Source organism: Microcaecilia unicolor, chromosome 5, assembly GCF_901765095.1.
Source record: "Microcaecilia unicolor chromosome 5, aMicUni1.1, whole genome shotgun sequence".
NCBI lineage: Eukaryota > Metazoa > Chordata > Amphibia > Gymnophiona > Siphonopidae > Microcaecilia > Microcaecilia unicolor.
The window spans coordinates 24,165,977-24,188,732 of NC_044035.1; the positions used below are offsets into that span (position 1 = coordinate 24,165,977).

The following is a 22,756-nucleotide window of genomic DNA, read 5'->3' on the forward strand; positions in this document are numbered from 1 at the left end:
TACTTATGTACTTATGTGTTTCTATGTCCATAAAGCAATATAATGTGCCCAATATCGAAAATAATCATAACTCAAAACAATATCAAAATAAGTTGTGTATCACATGTCACTTAGCTGTGGTGTCCTTCAAACAGCCTGCAGCTGTACAAGGTGCTCCATTTCGTATTCCTTTATCAGGAGCTGTAAGCGCAGTCAAAACAATTATTGAATAACATCTTCACGCCATCTTTTCTGCCTTCAATGTAGAACAAGGGTTACCATCAGCAGATGATCTTTCCCAATACTTTACTACTACGGTCTCAGATCTTGTTAACTCATTACTTCCTAGTACTTCCTCATCTATCATTTGGGTCCTCTATGACTCCTCTATCCTCTCCCCCACCAGTACAACTACTAGTTGGCTCTTCTTCATGGTCTTCATTTCAACCCCAAACTCTCCACTCACTCTGTAAGACACTCTGTAATATGCAAACTATAGCTTGTCCGCTTGATCCATTCTCATCTGCGTGGTTAAAACTGACAGAATTGCAATTATTGCTGAAGATTCTGTTGTTAATAAACAGCAGCCTTTCCTCTGTCCAGTTCCCATTGTCTTGGAAGGCGGCCATTGCCCGTCCAATCCTCAAAAAGCCATCATTAGACTCTCAGGTTCCAGCTCACTATTGGCCTGTTTCTAACTTGTACTTCCTTTCAAAACTGTAAGAAAAGATTGTCTATATACAGCTTTCCTCTAAAAGTCTTTGGTTCTTCATCCTAGACAGTCTGGTTTCAGACCCCACCTTAGTACAGAGAAGGTTATGGCAGCACTCCTAAGCGAGATCTGTTGACACTTGGATAAACACAACATTTTTTTTATTTTTTTTGGATTTTGCTCACACCTTTTTCAATAGTAGCTCAAAGTGAGTTACCAGGGCCGTGCCAAGGGTCTCTGGTGCCCCCCTGCAGATTATCAGCTGGCGCCCCCCCCCCCCCCCCCCCCCCCCCCCCCGCTTCTTCATTAGATGTTTCTGGGTTGCTACCTGTCTTTCCTTTAGACTGAAAACTACAGGCCCAGCCAGACCTGAGAAAAGGGTCTACCACACCCTTCAATGTCAAGCATATACTAGAAAACTGTAAATTAGCTTACACAGGAAAGCAGTTTAAAAAAATAAACACAATTCCTGCTGTTTCTTAACACTGCTCTCCAGAGAAAGCACTGCCTTTATAAAGAGGCTTTTCAGTGGGACTTAGCCTATTAAAAACTATTAGCATAATTAGGAATGGCCAGCCCTTGTAACTGCAGAGACCTAAGCTTTGATTATGCATGTTCCTCTCTTTGTTACCTGGGTCTCTTCATCTCATTTACAGTCTGACCTTGCTGGCTCACTGGGAGCCCAGTCTCTTGGGAGTAGAAGAACTGCTGGGCTTTTTTTTGCAAGGGCAGCTTCTACGCTAGTGCAATAGCAACATTAACATTTTATTTTTGTTACATTTGTACCCCGCACTTTCCCACTCATGGCAGGCTCAATGCGGCTTACATGGGGCAATGGAGGGTTAAGTGACTTGCCCAGAGTCACAAGGAGCTGTGCCTGCAGTGGGAATCAAACTCAGTTCCTCAGGACCAGAGTCCACCACCCTAACCACTAGGCCACTCCCAAATGTTATATTAGGAGCACAAGTTATAAATATTGCAGTGTTTTCCAAGTCAGTCAGTCAGTCCTGGAGTACCCCCCCTTGTCAGTCAGGTTTTCAGGATATCCACAGTGAATCTGCATGAGATGGATTTACAGCCACATTGAGCCTGCAAAAAGGTGGGATAATGTGGGGTACAAATGCAATAAATAATAATAATAATACTGCCTCAATTGTATACAAATCTCTTTCATGCAGATTCATTGTGGATAGCCTGAAAATCTGACTGACAAGGGGGGGGGGTACTCCAGGACTGACTTGGGAAACACTGATTTACTGCTCATTGGGCAAGTACTAAGCTCAGTACTGCACGAAAACAGAATCAGAACTTCTGCCATAAAATGTAAAAGGTGCCCAAGTTAAATTAGTAATGTATTCTGCTTCCAAAAAATCAGAAAAACACTACAGATTAGGACTCACTGTATGGTTACCAAAGGTTATAAGTCCTTCAGTCTACCCAACCCGAATCGAGACAACCAGTCCTCGAAACTCAAAGGCTTTTTATTTGTTTCTTTCCGCCCTCTCTGTATCTTCTGTTCCATCATGTTCACATTCATGTTTACGCCTTTGGGTAGCCAGGAGAAGGAGGAGTGGCTGGTTTCCAGAAGGCAGAGCAGCAAAATCCCCAGTACTGTCCCTGGCACAGGCAAAAAAAAAAAAAAGGCACCTCATCATAGCATCGGAGAGAATACACGCCCCTAACCAGTTTCAGAGAAAAAAACAGCGATCACCCTGCAGCTGGCAAGCAATCTTCAAAGAAAACACGCAGCCAGGGGATACCTCCTGAGCAGAACTGGGGATGCAATCAACTGCTATTGATATTTCAGGCTCACATCAGCCACTGCAGTGTACCCTTCTTGCAGGACAAGGCTGGGACATGCAGGAAATCAAAACCATTTCCCGATCCCAAAGGTTTCTATAGCAGCAACTGCCCTATCACCCATCCGTTGGGAAATAAGAATAGGAATTGCATTATTGCATAGATTCCCTCCGACTGCAAATGCTAACCACCCAAAGGCTCAAAGTCACTTACATAATCACGCAGGCAGCAGGGTCATTAGTGTACAGGCAGCACCAGATTGAAAATACTGCGTGCAGTGTGCATCACTGACCTGAGCCCGTCAGATTCAAGTACCTGTGCAAAACTAAACAGCCCCACCAGTCCCTGCATGTGAGGCTTCCTTCCAGAGGTATTTCAAAACCATTGAACTAGTTTCGTGTTTACACCTCGGACAGAGGGAGCTGGGGGAATTTCCTCAGAAACTCAGCGCTGCTCCAAGGTCTCTACCTGCCACCTATTTGACAATTTCTATCACCAATTAGCAGCTAAATCAACATCAGCAAAAACAAAAAAAAAAGTTAAGACGTACTCTGCAAGTCTGCATCCGCGCGTGGGAAGAGCTGGGCGCCAGGCGGTGCCAAAGGCGGGAAGGCAGCAGCGCATACGCGCCGACGCGTCAACGCGCCGACGCGGTAAGTTTTTTTTTTTTAAATTTGGATTTTGAAATACAACTGGACGGCAGCGCCAGACGCGGCGCCCTTGTAGGCAGGCGCCCCCCTGCGGTGCTTACCCCGCTTACCGGGTTAGCACGGCCCTGTGAGTTACATTCAGGTACTCTGGATATTTCTCTGTCCCAGGAGGGCTCACAATCTAAGTTTGTACCTGAGGCAATGGAGGGTTAAGAGACTTGTCCAAGATCACAAGGAGCAGCAGTGGGATTTGAACTGGGCACCTCTGGATGTCAAGACTGCTGCTCAAACCACTAGGCTACTCCTCCACTGTTTTGGCTATTTCTCTTGACTTAACTTTGGCATTTGATTTGGTAAATCATTCACTTGGGTTGACAGGTTCTGTTTTTGCCTGGTTCGCTTCTTTTCTTTATGGCCACTCCTACAAAGTCGTCACCTCTTGTTCCACTGCTTCTTCTCATCCCCTGACTTGTGGAGTCCCTCAGGGCTCGGTCCTATACTCTCTTCTCTTTAATCTGTTTTTAAGCCCACTTGCTACTCTCATCCAATCCTGTGGAATCTCTTTTCACTTCTATGCAGATGATATCCTCTTACTCTTTCCCACCAACCCGTTCTTTCCATCTATACAACCTCTTCAAGACTGCTTAGATCTAGTACAAAAATGGCTTTTAGGACACTGATTGCTTTTAAACTAAGATAAGACAGTAGTTTGCTGGTTTACTGGAGACCCCCCCCCCCCCCAACTCCATCCACCCCTATATACCCTTTAGGAACTACCATATCCCCTGCAAATTCTTTTTGCTATTTAGGGGTTATTTTAGATTCTCAATTTTCTCCCCACAAGTATCAAACCTCTGCAAAACTGGATTCTTTATTCTAAGACAACTGCGATCAATTAGAAAATATTCTGGCCATGATACATTCTATTTACTTATTCTTTCTCTACTGATTTCTAGGATCGATTATTGTAACATCGTCTACTTAGGTTTCCACATTACATCTTAAAACATATTCAAATGCTCCAGAATACGGCAATCAAATTACTGTACTTTTGCAAAGAGATCTGATCATGTCAGCCCTCTACTAGAGAAACATCATTGGCTTCCCATTGAACAATGAATTCTACATAAGCTCTTGACTCTTACATTCAAAGCCTTCTGAACAGGATCACTAATCATACTATCCCATACTCCCCATCCCACGTACTCCGGTCTTTGAATGACTACCGTTTGGTCTTCCAGAAGCCCAAACAAGCCACTCTTGAATTCATCAGACAACGGACCATTTATTTTACAGCTCCACTCTACTGGAATTCTCTTCTCTGTGACATCAGGGCTGAAACGTCATTCAAAAAATTTAAATCAGCTCTAAAGGCCTGGCTCTTTTGCCAGGCCTATGATCCCTCATAGGATGGAATTGTTGCCAAGGTCACCGGTTTTCTCACAGTTTTCCTACTTTAGCTTTTTCTTCCCTGTTTCGCTTTACTGTTGCTGTTTGTCCTACGGGTGAACGTGATTGATTACTCTTTCCTATCTTATTCCGTAGTTCCGTTTCCCACTTTCTTTTATTGTTTTATTGTTAGCGTTGTAAACAGCCTAGATCTATCCATTAGTTAAGGCAGTATAGCGAATCATCTACTATAATAAAACTCACCCTCAACGTTCTGAAGACAACGTTCTGAAGTCACTCAGTCAGTCACTGAAGGGTTCATGGATTCACGGTGGTGAAGCCTCAACACTGACCATGTCTCTCTGCCCCGCCCTCGCATGACGGACCAATCAGAAAAAACACCCTCAACATTCTGAAACACAAAGGACCATCACAACACCGTTCCCAGGCAACACTAGGCAACGTAAGACGGACCAATCAGAGGAAACTACGTGACAATAAGGGAGGAGCACTCCCCAGCAGAATGGCTCATTATCTGTGCAGCACGGAGAGCACAGAACCACCGCTGGAACGAGAGAAGAATATTCCTGCTGTGGGTATGTGCAAAAATTTACATTTACATTTCACCAACAGAAAGACCCCCCTCCACAAACCTCCTTGACAGACAAAATCACACACACACAATACAACAGAAACACACCCTCAAAGCCACACACCAATCCAACCCACTTTGCCAGCACAGCACAGCACATCCCCCAACCCCCCAAGCAAAAAAACAAAACAAAAAAAGACACACATCAACAACCTGCACACACACCGCACCCTCACACACTCACACACACACACACACACACACACACACACAAAATAACTCTGTGACACATACACACACACAAAAAACCACATGCTAGTGCCTGTTTCATTGGTTTCGGAAACGGGCCTTTTTTACTAGTTTGTAAATAAGTAAATACTTAAATACATGTTTCTATCAGACAAGGGCAGAAGATCACAGTAGCATATCAAACATACACTTTTCTGATGATGATGATGAAGTGCACTGGACATACCTAAAGGGATGCTGAGTTCACTGAACACATCCTCTTGTTCCCATGACGGCAAACAATATGTTTCTTTAGACTGTGGCTCTGAACATTCAGGAGATTTTACTTCCAAGTGCCTAGAATTTGCTACAATGAAAAACAGCAAACACGTTATTAAAACAAAAACATTTATATTAAAATAGAATAGCCAAAACAATGAACATGACGCAGCACTGGGAGCTACAATACAAATTTGCTCTTCGACTCTACATTTCTCCCAGAAGAGCCTTTCACACGGGACTCTCGCCTTGGGGAGAGCGCCTCAAATGCAGGGATCCGGGGGCCACCCTCGGGCACATGTTTTGGTCCTGCAAGGGCATAGTCCGATTTTGGAAGGAGCTAGTACAATATGTTTCTGAGATGTGGAAGGCGGGCTGGAAGTATGACTCGGTGCTGCTCCTGGGGCATCCTGTTCTCATGCACCCTGTCCCGTCAGGATTTACCGCTTTTCTACGCAAAGCTATTGTAGTGGCTAAACAAGCAATACTCTCAGAATGGCTTACATACAACTACCCTACAGTATCGCAGTGGCGTGTGCGTATGATAACGTTACTGTGGGTAGAGAGGGTGGGAATTACAGACTTTAAAACGAAGACTGGAGTGCGTTTCCGACTCCCTTTTGGAATACTCTGACTCCAACTGCCAGGAGCAGACTGTTAAACTTCTAGATATTGCCCTGTACCCTGCGTTATTATGTTCATTTGATGCCATAGCAAGGGAGAAAGGGGGGGAGGGGAAGGGAAGGGGAGGGAAGGTTAAGTTCTATTTGTTGGGGTAGAAGTACTATGTGTTAGTTTAGCCACATGGGGGGAAAATATCAGACGTTCATACATGATGATGTTAACTTTTCTTCTTAAGTTCTGAATAAAAATGATTGAAACATAAAATAGAATAGCTTTAAAATCCCATTGAAAACATTTTGAAGTGCTAAGGGAACGTCAAATGTTTAGTAGGATCTACTCATAGTTTGTGTTTGGCTTAATATTTGCTGCCGGAACGAAGCTCGGAGATCTGCACAGTGGACATCCTTCATAGCTCAGTAATGCTGTGAAGAAAGGGTGAACAGGAAGGCAAGGGAATGAAAAATGGGGCAAAAGGAATCACCTAGTGTATCACTTCTCAAATTGTGGTTCATCTGCCATTTGTGGTGATGACCATGACATTGGCCCCTGAAGGGATGCTATATCTAGGCCCATTTGAGTTTGATGGGAGGCAGGAGATTACAGCAGTGTCAATGCTCACACTACACAAGGACCTGGAGCAGTGGCATGAGCAAATGAGCAGCAGGGTAGGGCTGCGGGGCCATGTGTTTGCTTTCTCCATTAAAATGGGGTCAGGCCACATAAGGTTTGGAAACCTGTTATCTTGTAGCTTGGTGGAGCTCCAGAAGGCAGCTCTCTTTGGCATGATATAATATTTATAAGAGTTGGGTTCCTTCCTATCACTGCATATACAAAAATACCAGCTACTTTATCATCTTACTATAAGCATGATTTTGCATAGGAGGTCTAGGTAGGAGCTGAGATGTCCAGGAACAAGATGATTTGCTTACTTTATTTATTTTTTGTCTATTAGATTGTAAGCTCTTTGAGCAGGGACTGTCTTTCTTCTATGTTTGTACAGCGCTGCGTATGCCTTGTAGCGCTATAGAAATGCTAAATAGTAGTAGTAGTAGTAGTAGTAATTCCCTTAGGGGCCCTTTTACTAAGCTGCGTTGGCGCCTACTCGCACACAACGAGCATCAATTTGGAATTACCACCCGGCTACTGCGTGGCCCGGGCGGTAATTTCATTTTTTATGCGCGTCCGCTACGCATGTCGGAAAATAGGAAAATGTATTTTATTTTACAGCGCACGGTGAAAACTGGGTGGTTATCGGCATTGTACGTGCATTGACGATTACCACCCGGTTAACGCGGGAGACCTTACCGCTAAGTGCATGGGTGACGGTAAGGTCTCAGACCCAAAATGGATGCGTGCTAATTTTGATTTTGCTGCACGTCCATTTTCAGCAAAAAAAAAAAGGTGCGCTGAAAAATGGATCTGTGCGCGTCCAAAACATGCGCCTACACTAGCACAGCCCATTTTCAGCGCACCTTAGTAAAAGGACCCCTACGTATTTTACAAAAGGCTCATTGAACACAGAGCTTTTTGTAAAATATATATAAAGATACATATGTAGACTCCAGCACATTATAGAGGTCACTGTAGTTGCTGGTTATGGTACCTGTTGTAGATACTTTTCTTTATATAATACTAGCGCGAGTGGCTAAGGCATGCACCAAACTCGAAATTACTACCAGGCACATGCTCTAGCCAGGCGGAAATACTGATTTGACGCACGCTGCACGTGTGCAGGCCCTTACGCCAGGGGCGTAGCCAGCCTTCGGCGGGAGGGGGGGTTCAGAGCCCGAGGTGAGGGGGCACATTTTAACCCCCTCCCCGCCATTGCCGATACCCCCCCCAGCCGCTGCCAACACCAACTTTGACCCCCCCCCTGCCGACGACCTTCTCCACCCCCTCCCGCCGCCAACCCTCCCCCGCCGTCGCCTACCTTTGCTGGCAGGGGACCCCAACCCCCGCCAGCCGAGGTCCTCTTCTTCCTTCGCTCTGTTTCTGAGTCTGACGTCCTGCACGTAGACCTCAATCATATCTCCCTTCATCCGTCTCTTTTCCAAGCTGAAGAGCCCTAACCTCCAGTGGCATAGGAAGGGGGGGCGGTGGGGTGGTCTGCCCCGGGTGCACGCCGCTGGGGGGTGTCGGCGCCTCGCTGGTTCCTTGCTCTCTCTGCCCCAGAACAGGTTACTTCCTGTTCCGGGGCAGAGAGAGCAAGGAACCAGCGAGGCGCCGACACCCCCCCCAGCGGCGTGCTCTCGGCGGATTGGCCCTCCCACCCGCCCCTCACCGCCTTCCAGGTATGTTCTCGCGGGCGGGGCGAGGGGGGGGTTGCGCTACGGAGGGGGGAGGGTGCGTCGCGCTGCACTCGGGGTGGGGGCGGTGCGCAGCGGCAACCCGCCCCGGGTGTCAGCTGCCCTCGCGACGCCACTGCTAACCTCTTTAGCCTTTCCTCATACGAGAGGAGTTCCATCCCCTTTATCGTTCTGGTCGCTCTTCTTTGGACCTTTTCTAAAATCCAACAACAGCTGGTGGCACCGGGATTTGTTTTTCTCAGTCCGTATATTTTGCAGGTGCAAAGCACGCAGGGTACCTAACTCATAGGGATTTCAAAATAAAATCCTTTTGTGTACCTGGACCAGTCCACCATTGCTTTGTGCTAAACATCACGGTGGAGGGAAAAAACACCATATTATCCATAGAATTCCCTTTGAAAATGGCCCCCTAGCTACAGATCAATCTGAGTCCAGTTCATCGCAAATGAACTTGTAAACCCAGCCTACATCTGCTTTCTGGCCACAGATCATATTTGCCTTATAGCTGTTGACTGGACGTTTGCGGCATTGTACGTGGGTATTGCTACTGGATTCATAGGGGTTAATACTGAAAAGGAGAGGCTCCAGCCCAGTTAAACCCTGCAGAGCTGGCTGGCTGCCATTATTCAGTGGCACTTAACTGGGTATTAGTGCTGAATATAAACGGCAGGGCCGCCGAGAGACTAGGCCGGGCCCGGGGCAAGGCCGCCACCCCCCCCCCCCCCCCCCGTCGCTCCCCCTGCCGCTGCAGTCCGCAGTCTCACCTGCCTGCTTCCACGGCTCCGGGCCCCCTTCATTCAAAGCGGCAGTCGCAGATCGCCTCTCTTCTGGCCTTCCCTCCCTGTGTCCCGCCCTCGTCCGATGTAACTTCCGGTTTCCGCGAGGGCGGGCCGCAGGGAGAGAAGGCCAGAAGAGAGGCGATCTGCGACTGCCGCTTTGAATGAAGGGGGCCCGGAGCCATGGAGGCAGGCAGGTGAGACCGGGGACTGCAGCGCCGGCGGCCTGACCCCGGTGCTGGGCCCGGGGAATTTTGCCCCCCTCCCCCCCCTCGGCGGCCCTGCTAAACAGCAATTGCCTGACTGGCTCGGTTAGAAGTGGTCCAGGAGAGAGCTTGAGCTTGGGCTGAGTCCAGCACTTAGCCACTTTGCAGTGCTAGTCAGTCTATTAACCGTCTAAGCTGGTGCATAAAGAGGTCCTTTTACTAAGGCGTGTAGGCAATGGAGGGTTAAGTGACTTGCCCAGAGTCACAAGGAGCTGCCTGTGCCTGAAGTGGGAATCGAACTCAGTTCCTCAGTTCCCCAGGACCAAAGTCCACCACCCTAACCACTAGGCCACTCCTCCACTGTTGCTACTATTTGAGATTCTAGGCCACTCCTCCACTGTTGCTACTATTTGAGATTCTACATGGAATGTTGCTATTCCACTAGCAACATTCCATGTAGAAGTCGGCCCTTGCAGATCACCAATGTGGCCGCGCAGGCTTCTGCTTCTGTGAGTATGACGTGCAGGACGTCAGACTCACAGAAACAGAAGCCTGCGCAGCCTTCTACATGGAATGTTGCTAGTGGAATAGCAACATTCCATGTAGAATCTCCAATAGTAGCAACATTCCATGTAGAATCTCCAATAGTATCTATTTTATTTTTGTTACATTTGTACCCCACGCTTTCCCACTCATGGCAGGCTCAATGCGGCTTACATGGGGCAATGGAGGGTTAAGTGACTTTCCCAGAGTCACAAGGAGCTGCCTGTGCCTGAAGTGGGAATCCAACTCAGTTCCCCAGGACCAAAGTCCACCACCCTGACCACTAGGCCACTCCTCCACTTCTGGTGTGTCAGTGCTTTTTTTTTTTTTTTGTAGCGCTGGCGGCTTACCTGGTGGTAATTGGGCGGTGAAGCTCCGTTCACTGGGTAAATCTCTCTTATCTGCACCCTTCTTCTCCACTGCTAACTCCAGATTCCATTCATTTTAACTTGCTGCACCATATGCCTGGAATAGACTTCCTGAGCCGGTACGTCAAGCTCCATCTCTGGCCGTCTTCAAATCTAAGCTAAAAGCCCACCTTTTTGATGCTGCTTTTAACTCCTAACCCTTATTTACTTGTTCAGAACCCTTATGTTATCATCCTCACTTTAATATTCCCTTATCTCTTGTTTGTCCTGTTTGTCCTAATTAGATTGTAAGCTCTGTCGAGCAGGGACTGTCTCTTCATGTTCAAGTGTACAGCGTTGCGTATGTCTAGTAGCACTTCAGAAATGATAAGCAGTAGTAGTAGTAGTCATCGCGATTCCAGAATCTTGCAACTCTTTGGGATTCCGCATGGAATCTTGCAACTCTTTGGGATTCTGGAATCTTGCTACTCTTTGTCCTTATCCCTTATTTGCCCTCTTCTCCGGCATGGCCGCGTTGCTGATCTGCAAGGGCAGGCTTCTGTTTCTGTGAGTCTGACGTCAGGACGTGCAGGACGTCAGACTCACAGAAACAGAAGTCTGCCCTTGCAAGCCCACCTTTTTGATGCTGCTTTTAACTCCTAACCCTTATTCACTCTTGTTCAGAACCCTTATTTTATCATCCTCACTTTAATATTCCCTCATCTCTTGTTTGTCCTGTTTGTCTGTCCTAATTAGATTGTAAGCTCTGTCAAGCAGGAACTGTTTGGGATTCTGGAATCTTGCTACCCTTTGTCCTTATACCTTATTTGTCTGTCTTGATTAGATTGTAAGCTCTGTCGAGCAGGGACTGTCTTTTCATGTTCAAGTGTACAGTGTTGCGTATGTCTAGTAGCGCTTTAGAAGTGATAAGTAGTAGTAGTAGTAGTAGTGTTTGGGATTCCGGAATCTTGCTACACTTTGGGATTCCGGAATCTTGCTACTGTTGGGGATTCTGCATGGAATCTTGCTGCTCTTTGGGATTCCAGAATCTTGCTACTCTTTGTCCTTATACCTTATTTGTCTGTCTTGATTAGATTGTAAACTCTGTCGAGCAGGGACTGTCTCTTCATGTTCAAGTGTACAGCGTTGCGTATGTCTAGTAGCGCTTCAGAAATGATAAGTAGTAGTAGTAGTAGTGTTTGGGATTCCGGAATCTTGCTACACTTTGGGATTCCGGAATCTTGCTACTGTTGGGGATTCTGCATGGAATCTTGCTGCTCTTTGGGATTCCAGAATCTTGCTACTCTGTCCTTATACCTTATTTGTCTGTCTTGATTAGATTGTAAACTCTGTCGAGCAGGGACTGTCTCTTCATGTTCAAGTGTACAGCGTTGCGTATGTCTAGTAGCGCTTCAGAAATGATAAGTAGTAGTAGTAGTAGTGTTTGGGATTCCGGAATCTTGCTACACTTTGGGATTCCGGAATCTTGCTACTGTTGGGGATTCTGCATGGAATCTTGCTGCTCTTTGGGATTCCAGAATCTTGCTACTCTTTGTCCTTATACCTTATTTGTCTGTCTTGATTAGATTGTAAACTCTGTCGAGCAGGGACTGTCTCTTCATGTTCAAGTGTACAGCGTTGCGTATGTCTAGTAGCGCTTCAGAAATGATAAGTAGTAGTAGTAGTAGTGTTTGGGATTCCGGAATCTTGCTACACTTTGGGATTCCGGAATCTTGCTACTGTTGGGGATTCTGCATGGAATCTTGCTGCTCTTTGGGATTCCAGAATCTTGCTACTCTTTGTCCTTATACCTTATTTGTCTGTCTTGATTAGATTGTAAGCTCTGTCGAGCAGGGACTGTCTCTTCATGTTCAAGTGTACAGCGTTGCGTATGTCTAGTAGCGCTTCAGAAATGATAAGTAGTAGTAGTAGTAGTGTTTGGGATTCCGGAATCTTGCTACACTTTGGGATTCCGGAATCTTGCTACTGTTGGGGATTCTGCATGGAATCTTGCTGCTCTTTGGGATTCCAGAATCTTGCTACTCTGTCCTTATACCTTATTTGTCTGTCTTGATTAGATTGTAAGCTCTGTGGAGCAGGGACTGTCTGTTCATGTTCATGCGCTGCGTACGTCTAGTAGCGCTTTAGAATTGATAAGTAGTAGTAGAAGTGAAGCACTCAGTAAGCAAGGGAGCCTTTACTGCCTCCTAAATAAGAGGCGGCAAGGGCTCCCCCAGGAAATGGCCATGCGGCCAAGTGTTTTAACTTACCGCACAGTCATTTCCTTTTTTTAAAGCAAAAGAAGCCATTTTACCCGCTGTGGTAAAAGGGGGCCTCAGCGTGAGCCAAAGCCACTGTGAGCCCCCTTTCATCGCAGCATGGAAAAAGGGGCTCTTTATGCACCGAGTTCACCTGGCACTGGTCTGAATATCGGTCGGTTCCCGCTTAACCTTCAGATCACTGCACATATCCACACACACCCCTGCAATGAATATCCTGGCTTAGTTTAGCCCACAGCTGTGAGAAGCTTTCAAGCCGCTTCTTGGCGCAGGCTGAATATCACCCCCATAGCTGATAAAGAAATCCCATCCCATTAGCCAAGTTACTGCATGAAAGCAATTAATTCTTCTTCCATCAACGTAATTGAAAGAGGAGTTCTAGAAATCTTATAATCATTCCACCTCAAAACTAACCAAAGTGTTTACCTTTGTCTTTCATATTCGCTGATAAAAATCTCTAGCAATTTGTGCAGACAGGTCTAAAAATACCCTCACTTTCTATGAAACTTGGTACACTAGACATAATTATTAATAATATCAAAGATGTTGTGTCCCACATAAAAAACAAATCTGAACAGTACTTACCCTGAGGTAGTGTCTCTTGGCAATCTTTGATTTCATGGCTTTCTTCTTTGGTTGTGCTTTCTATTTGTGTATCCATTGTTTCTGAACTACAATCCTCTTCTGAAACTGTCTGTTTGCAATCATCCAGAAATTTACCAGGAGGCTGAATAATGTTTTCAGGAGGATCAACAACAGAGGGGCAGAGATCCTCCTGTTTTAAGTGCACGTCAGAGCTTTCGCCTATCTTTCCATCGTTACTGTGGTTGTTGGAAACCGAACAACGCAAGCCATCTTGAACTTCATTTGCTTTCTCTTCAGCCTCCACGATTAAATTGATTTCATCTGTAACTGTATCAGAACAGCTGCAGGAAGAAGTTACATTTTCCATTACTGGTCTGGGGCTCATTTCTTTACATTCTTCTTGGGTAGATTTGGCGCTGTCCACGCTTAGCTGGCTACACTTATCTTCTATCTGCAGCACGCCAGCTACCTGAAGGCGTGTTTCCAAACCTATACGACTGTCCTGCGGTTCCACTGGAACAATTTCTTCAAGTTCCGTTATGTCGGGTTCTATTATAAAATCTTCTTCACCCACCTCGTCCACGGTGACAAGTTCTTCCATATTGGAAGGATACCAAACCTCGCCCTCAACTTCACTTCCACTTTCCCATTCTTGCTCCTGAAGAAAGACAAAATTGAAAATTAAAAGCTATCGTGTATGACATACATCATGGAGTCAATATTCAAAACCAACGAAGCAGTCAGGAGAAGGTCCCAAATGAATATGCGGCTTTTGTTGGATTTTGTGGCCAGCAAAAAAAATACAGGCTGACGTTCAAATGAAGTTAACTACTAGCCAAAATGATGAGAGGACTACAGTCTACTGAAAACTCAGTCGTCAACCACATTCAAAAAGGTAGATTATTGGTTCACTTTCAAATGAATATATATTGTAAGGGGGAAAGTCTCATGCTGTCACGGGGACATGTTTTAGTAATCTACACCCATGAATCGGGTGAAGTCCTTTCCGTGGCAGTAGAGACACACAGAGGGGGTCCACACTGAGTCTGCAACAGCTCAGATCCCTTGAGAAAGCACCAGCGAAACGGGAGCCTGTCGAGGTCCAGTGATCTTGTGGATTACGCAGATAAGTGCCTGTTTTTTGTCTGTCTTTTTTTGTACAGAATTTAGAAAAATATTTAAAATTATCTCTATATATAAAAGGCACCACCAACGTTCTAAATGAAGCCTCCAGCCAGAAGTGTGAAGGGGGAGAGATATCCGGTTTCCCCATGAGTGTCTGCCCGCCCTTGCTCTCTCTGTAACACAAACAGTGAAGGAAAACAAAGCAAAGCACGAAATCAAATCACTCTCTCTGTAACAGTGAAGGACTCAGAGGGGGGAGGGGAGAGAGGGCAGAGGGCAGAGGGGAAGGGAGAGAGGGCAGAGGGCAGGGACACACACACTCCCACATACACACAGAAGAAAACCTTGCTAGCCCCCGTTTCATTTGCATCAGAAACGGGGCTTTTTTACTAGTTTAAAAATATTAAAATACAAGAAAAAGAGACATCTGTACTGTAAATACTACTACTACTACTACTACTACTTGACATTTCTAAAGCGCTACTAGGATTACGCAGCACTGTACAATTTCACATAGAAGGACAGTCCCTGCTCAAAGGAGCTTATAATCTAAAGGACAAATGTACAGTCAGTCAAATAGGGGCAGTCAAATTGGGGCAGTCTAGATTTCCTGAAAGGTATAAAGGTTAGGTGCCAAAAGCAACATTGAAGAGGTGGGGTTTGAGCAAAGATTTGAAGATGGTTAGGGAGGGGGCTTGGCGTAAGGGCTCAGGAAGTTTATTCCAAGCATAGGGTGAGACGAGGCAGAATGAGCGGAGCCTGGAGTTGGCGGTGGTGGAGAAGGGTACTGAGAGGAGGGATTTGTCCTGTGAGCGGAGGTTACAGGCGGGAACGTAAGGGGAAATGAGGGTAGAGAGGTAATGAGGGGCTGCAGACTGAGTGCATTTGTAGGTAAGAAGGAGAAACTTGAACTGTATGCGGTATCTGATTGGAAGCCAGTGAAGTGACCTGAGGAGAGGGGTGATATGAGTATATCGGTTCAGGCAGAATATAAGACGTGCAGCAGAGTTCTGAACGGATTGAAGGGGGGATAGATGGTTAAGTGGGAGGCCAGTGAGGAGTAGGTTGCAGTAGTCAAGGCGAGAGGTAATGAGAGCGTGGACGAGAGTACGGGTGGTGTGCTCTGAGAGGAAAGGGCGAATTTTGCTGATGTTAAAGAGAAAGAAGCGACAGGTTTTGGCTATCTGCTGGATATGCGCAGAGAAGGAGAGGGAGGAGTCGAAGATGACTCTGAGGTTGTGGGCAGATGAAACGGGGAGGATGAGGGTGCCATCAACTGAGTGGAGGAAGAGGAGAAGTGGGGTTTGGTGGAAAGATGATAAGCTCGGTCTTGGACATGTTCAGTTTCAGGTGGTGGTTGGACAGCCATGCAGCAATGACAGATAAGCAGGCCGATACTTTGGCCTGGGTCTCCGCGCTGATGTCTGGTGTGGAGAGATACAGCTGGGTGTCATCAGCATAAAGATGATATTGGAAACCATGAGATGAAATCAGTGAGCCCAGGGAAGAGGTGTAGATTGAAAAAAGAAGGGGTCCAAGGACAGATCCCTGGGGAACTCCATACAAAACTATTAGACTGCGAATACAAAATTATTAGGAAGTGGAGGTTTTGGTCGATGATTATAAGAGTCATGGAAAGGACTTCACCCGATTCATGGGTGTAGATTACTAAAACATGTCCCCGTGACAGTGTGAGACTTTTCCCCTTACAATATATATTAGTTTGACCGTGAACCAATAATCTACCTTTTTGAATTCAAATGAAGCATTCCCTGGCAGCCAGTGAATTTATAACTCCATTATCTAGAACTAAAGTAAACTAAAAAGTACTTTTATACTGCAATAATCATATAAGTTCTTTGTGGTTTATAAATAGTAAAAAATCAGGCATAACTGGGAAATTACGTCAGGAAGTATTTCTTCACGGAGAGGGTGGTGAACGCTTGGAATGCCCTCCCGTGGGAGGTGGTGGAGATGAAAACGGTAACGGAATTCAAACATGCGTGGGATAGGCATAAAGGAATCCTGTGCAGAAGGAATGGATCCACAGAAGCTTAGCTGAAATTGGGTGGCGGGGGGAAGAGGGGTTGGTGGTTGAGAGGCTAGGATAGAGAAGGGCAGACTTATACGGGGTCTGTGCCGGAGCCGGTGATGGGAGGCGGGACTGGTGGTTAGGAGGCGGGAAATACTGCTGGACAGACTTATACGGTCTGTGCCCTGAAAAAGACAGGTACAAATCAAGGTAAGGTATACACATATGAGTTTATCGTGGGCAGACTAGATGGACCGTGCAGGTCTTTTTCTGCCGTAATCTACTATGTTACTATCCTGCTTATAATCGAACGAGAAAAACGCCCAAGTTCCGACCTAAATCGGGAGATGGACGTTTATCTCACAAAAATGAATAAAGCGGTATAATCGAAAGCCGATTTTTGGACGTTTTCAACTGCACTCCGTCGTGGATGCGGACAAAGTTGATGGGGGCGTGTCAGAGGTGTGGCGAAGGCGGAATTGGGGCGTGGTTATCTGCCGAACAAAGATGGGCGCATTTCACTGATAATGGGAAAAAAGTATGCGTTTTTAGCTAGAATTTAGGACACTTTTTCTGGACCTTGTTTTTTCACGAATAAGGCCCCAAAAAGTGCCCTAAATGACCAGATGACCACTGGAGGGAATCGGGGATGACCTCCCCTGACTCCCCCAGTGGTCACTAACCCCCTCCCACCACAAAAAAATGATGTTTCACAAATTTTTATTTTCACCCTCAAATGTCATACCCAGCTCCCTGGCACCAGTATGCAGGTCACTGGAGGAGTTGTTAGGGGGTGCAGTGGACTTCAGGCAGGTGGACCCAGGCCCATCCCCCCTACCTGTTACAATTGTGCTGCTTAATGCTTATTAGTCGTCCAACCCCCCCAAACCCACTGTACCCACATGTAGGTGCCCCCCTTCACCCCTTAGGGCTATAGTAATGGTGTAGACTTGTGGGCAGTGGGTTTTGAGGGGGATTTGGGGGGCTCAACACACAAGGGAAGGGTGCTATGCACCTGGGAGCTCTTTTACCTGTTTTGTTGGTTTTGTACAAGTGCCCCCTAGGGTGCCCGGTTGATGTCCTGGCATGTGAGGGGGACCAGTACACTACGAATCCTGGCCCCTCCCACGAATAAATGTCTTGGATTTATTCGTTTTTGAGCTGGGCGCTTTCATTTTCCATTATCGCTGAAAAACAAAAACGCCCAGCTCACGCATTGTTGAATAAAACATGGGCGTCTATTTTTTTCGAAAATATGGTTCGGTCCGCCCCTTCACGGACCCGTTCTCGGAGATAAACGCCCATGGAGATAGGCGTTTTCGTTCAATTATGCCCCTCTATGTTACTATGTATGTATATTAATAAAATACTGCTAAAAAATATATCATACATTTAAATGCTTAGGAGGTCTTTTACTAAGACGCGGTAGCGTTTTTAGCTCATGGTAGAAATCAGATGGCGGTAAAAGTGATCAAGGTGTTCTATTCTATGTGGAAACGTAAAACGCATAAGACCGTACTTTCCGAGGGATATATTCTGTAACTTGACACAATCAATGGTATTGAGCCACACAGATTATTGCAATGGAATATATGCGGGTTGTAAAGTGCAGCTTATGAAAAAACTCCAGACAGCCCAAAACACAGCTGCCAGACTGATATTCAACAAAAAAAGATTTGATAGCGCAAAACCTCTTCAATTAAAATTACACTGGATCCCTATCAAGGACTGCATTACTTTCAAAATTTGCTCTCTGGTCCACAAGATAATCTACGGTGAGGCCCCAGGATATATGATTGACTTAATAGATCTTCCAGCTAGAAATAGAATCAGTTCATCATGTACTTATCTGAACCTTCACTATCCAAGCTGTATTGGACTCAGATACAAATCAGCCTATGCATCCAATTTCTCATACTTAAGTACTCAAATGTGGAATGCAATACCAAAGAGTGTGAAAACAGTGCACGATCATCAAAACTTCAAGCGAACTTTAAAGACCTATCTGTTTTGCAAGGCCTACCCTATTGATTCTACTTAAAAGCCTGAACTCTACAATGCATCTTTACATGCATTGCAATGGACATTTTATTTCGTATTTCCTTGTCCCTTATTGTAATCATTTACCTCCTACCTTACCTGACCCTTTTTCTAACTGTATTTGTTTAATACCTACCGTATTTGGCGTTCACCATTACGGTATTTTGTAAGCCACATTGAGCCTACTAATAAGTGGGAAAATGCAGGATACAAATGTTGCAAAATAAATAAATATTCCTATGGGCATCTCGGCATTTACTGCCAGTTGATTTCTACCGTGAGCTAAAATCGCTACCGCAGCTTTAGTAAAAGACCCTCTTAATACAGGAACTTCTCAAATAGCCACGTTTTTAGTGCTTTTCTAAATCATAAAAGACTGTCAAGTGATGTAAGAATTACAGGGAAATCATTCCAGAATTTAACCCCTGTGAAAGAAAACGAGGACTGAAATTTTCTTTTATGTTTCACAGATCTGAAAGATGGAAGATGTAAAAGTGTCCCGATAGGGAAAAATAAGCAATGAGAACATATATATATTCTGGGGCAAGACCATTTTTAGGGGCATTTTCGATATGACAAATAAGTCTGACTTTGGATGTTTTGTCATTGCCCCATGTAAGCCGCATTGAGCCTGCCATGAGTGGGAAAGCGTGGGGTACAAATGTAACAAAACAAAAAAAAAAAAAGTCCAGAATCCAAATAGCGAATATAGCGATTTTCAAAACAGCAAAACGTCTTTTTATTATTATTATTTTTTTTTTATTGGCACTTGCTAGATGTTTTTGTGCACTGTGCATTTATCTTTTTGGTCCGTTTTTGAACAAAAAAAATCCACGTGAAAAACGCACAAAATCAAGCCATTGGGATGTAGGAGGACCAGCATTCGTAGTAGACTGACCACACAGACATCCCAGCAGAGAAGTAGAGTACCCTATGGAGAACTGCAGTGGACGTCACTTAAAAGCTCCCAGGTACACATCTCACCCTTACCCCCTTATATTGTATGGGGAGCTCTCCAAAACCCACTAAAACCTACTATACCCAACTATACACCACTACAATAACCCTTATGGTTGAAGGTGTTACCTACAGTATATGTGGGTATAGTAGGTTTTTGGTGGGGTTTGGGGAGCTCCCCATACAATATAAGGGGGTAAGGGTGAGAGGTGTACCTGGGAGCTTTAATGTGAAGTCCACTGCAGTTCTCCATAGGGTACTCTACTTCTCTGCTGGGATGTCTGTGTGGTCAAGACAAGCTATAGTTCCTGGTCTCAGCTCTCTAGTTTCAGAAGTAAATGTATTACGGGTATGCAATCTTTAACTTCAACAATGATTTCTATCGCACTGTAAAATATAAAAACTAGACAGTGAATAACTTGACACATTCAAATTCTAAACCGTATCTTAGCTGGTAAAGTAAATGAAAATGTTTCTTTCTTCAAGAGCTCCAATGGGACAGCATGAAACATATTAAATCAAGCAATCACTGTAGTATAGTTAGAGATTACGAACAGCATGTCTGCAGCATTAAAAAAAAAAAAAAACAACTTAGAAACCGGAAGTAAAATTAAACTGCGTCACAGATAGGAAGCTACTTAAATCGATGCAGGGCATGAGAACAAAATACTGGAATTCTATAGACTAACATATCTTAAAAACCTAAAACAACTAGGTGGCCACGACACTTAACAGACAACAAAGAACATATATATATATATATATGTATGTATGTACATAAGGCAATATCTGCAGACATAAAGAGAAACATTAAATATAGTCTAGAACAACAGGAGAGGGAAAAAATGTAATTCATTTTCTGTTAGTAGACAAAATCTCCATCTTAGTTAGGGGAAAAAGTTTAGAGTGGCTTATGGGCCTGGGTCCCCTTCTCTACAGTGCACTGCACTGACCACTAGGCTACTCCAGGGACCTGTTTGCTGCTCTAATAGGCCTGGCCATAACATCTGAGGCTGTCATAGAAGCTGGTATGTACTGTTTCCTTCCCATCTTTGGGGGTGGGAGGGAGTCAGTGACCACTGGGGGAATAAGGGGGGGGGGGTCATTCCTTTATTCCTCCAGTGGTCATCTGGTCATTACGGGCACTTTTTTGTGGCTTAGTTGTAATTAAAACAGATCCAGCTCAAAACATCTTAGTTTTAACCCTGGATATTTTGGTTCTGTTCCGTTATGGCAGAAAAACGTCCAAGTGTTAGGAATGCCCAAATCCTGTGCCCAACATGCTCTCTTGTGATTTGGATACAAGGCAGATGAAATGCATAAATAAACATCTGCAAAACAGGTTTTGAAAATAGTGATTTGAACATTTTGGCAAGCAAAACATCCAAATAAGCCCAATAGTGTTTTAAAAATAATTGTACAAGCCTTGAAGTATACTGTAGCTTTGATAGGGAGCCAATAGGCCTTGACCAACAAAGGAGAAACTCTGTCAAACATTTTAGTAGAATAAACCAAATGAATTGCTACATTTTGTAGGGTTTGTAACCTCTTCAAAATTAGTTGTGTACAACCCACAAAAAAATACGTCACAATAATCTAGCTGGTTCAAACTTACAGTAAGGCCTGAACAATTACTCTGAACTGTGATGGTTCAAAACAGTGTCTAATCCTTCTTAGGGGCCCTTTTTACTAAGCCACGGTAAAAAGTGGCCCGTGCTAGTTCTGGTGCGTGAAATTGGCACGCACTGGACCACCATGGAAGGAAAATGACCTTTTTTAAAATGGGGCAGTAAATGGCCGTGCGCAGATATTAAATTCAGTGCGTGGCTATTTACTGCCTGAGCCCTTACGCCATCTATTTAGAAGGCGGTAAGAATCGGGCAGTGTGCGGCAATTTGGCTGCGCTGCCAGTTACGGCTGGGAATGCCCACGCGGTAGAAAATAGAAAATTATTTTCTACCACGGGAAACGGCACATGCCAAATCTGGAACTAGCACCGGGCTCCCACGCTACCCGGGTGGAATGCATTGAGAAAGTTCAGGCTTGGGCAACTAGTAATTTTCCTGGATGTAACCCGCTTTGATTCCGGGTTGATTTAGGCGGGATATAAAAAACAGGAATGGAATAGAAAAAAAAATACCCTGGGGATAGCGTTGGCTACTTTTTAGCGCAATTTAGTAAAAGGGCCCCAGAGGCCAGAGGTGTGAAGCCTAATTCAGCTCTCTGCTTCTGTGGTTTTCTAGTATTTATGACAGGTTTATAGCTACAGGAAAATGTACCCGATTCTTCCTTAAGCTCTGAGACTCAGAGTCCCCTGATTTTTTGGAGGGTTCAGCAGCTGGTGATGGGCAGTTCTCTTCAGTCTGCTCACATTGACCAAGCTAAAAGAAATACACCAATACAGATGTTAGAAAACATCCCATGGAAGTCCTTGGCAGAACAAAAAATATATGTATACAGTATTAACTCAGACAGTGAAATGATGCAATTGCTGTGCTGTTGCTGGTCCACTTCAAAGCACAGGTAAAAGTCAGCAAACAAGTAGCTCGTGGAACCCTTCTGCTAGACCAGTGGTTCCCAAACCTGATCCTGGAGGCACCCCAGCCGGTCAGGTTTTCAGGATATCCACAATGAATATTCATGAGAGAAATCTGCATGCACTGCCTCCACTGCATTCAAACTTCTCTCTTGAATATTTGTTGTGGATATCCTGAAAACCTGACTGGCTGAGGTGCCTCCAGGACCAGATTTGGGAACCATTGCGCTAGACTAATCTAACACATTTCCCAAAGCAGTGTTAGGTTAATGCAGCAAAATGTTTTGATGTGCTCCTGATTTTCCAGCCTCTTTCTGACGAAGAAGGGCTACCTTCGAAAGCTAATCAAAAAATGTATTGTTAGTCCAATAAAAAAGGTATCATCCTATTTTCTATGTTTTATTCTATTCTATTTCTATTGATTACCTTTAAAAGAGGACTAACACGGCTACCACATCTCTCAACTTTTTTACATCAAGCCTTGTAATGTAATTTGAAAAAGAAGAGAGTCTCATGAAAAACACAACCAAGAAGATGTTCCACTCAATGTGGAAACTAAAAAGAGTAAGACCTTTCTTCCCAAGGACCGTCTTCCGCAACCTGGTACAATCAATGGTACTCAGTCATCTAGACTACTGCAACGCATTATACGATGGCTGCAAAGAGCAAATAATCAAGAAACTTCAGACAGCTCAGAACACAGCAGCTAGACTCATATTCGGAAAAACAAAATATGAAAGTGCGAAACCACTACGAGAAAAGCTACACTGG

General features: G+C 44.9%; 1 protein-coding gene across 1 annotated transcript in view; it reads right to left on the reverse strand.

Annotated features, from left to right (window-relative positions):
• Positions 1 to 22,756, reverse strand: part of RBM20 (RNA binding motif protein 20) — a 194,640-nt gene that overhangs the window by 24,389 nt on the left and 147,495 nt on the right. Inside the window, exons 10-12 of the mRNA XM_030202766.1 lie at positions 21,729 to 21,830; positions 13,296 to 13,953; positions 5,598 to 5,717 (exon numbers count right to left, since the gene is read on the reverse strand). Of these exons, the coding sequence (XP_030058626.1) occupies positions 5,598 to 5,717; positions 13,296 to 13,953; positions 21,729 to 21,830 (880 nt within the window). The remainder of the gene's footprint in view (positions 1 to 5,597; positions 5,718 to 13,295; positions 13,954 to 21,728; positions 21,831 to 22,756) is intronic.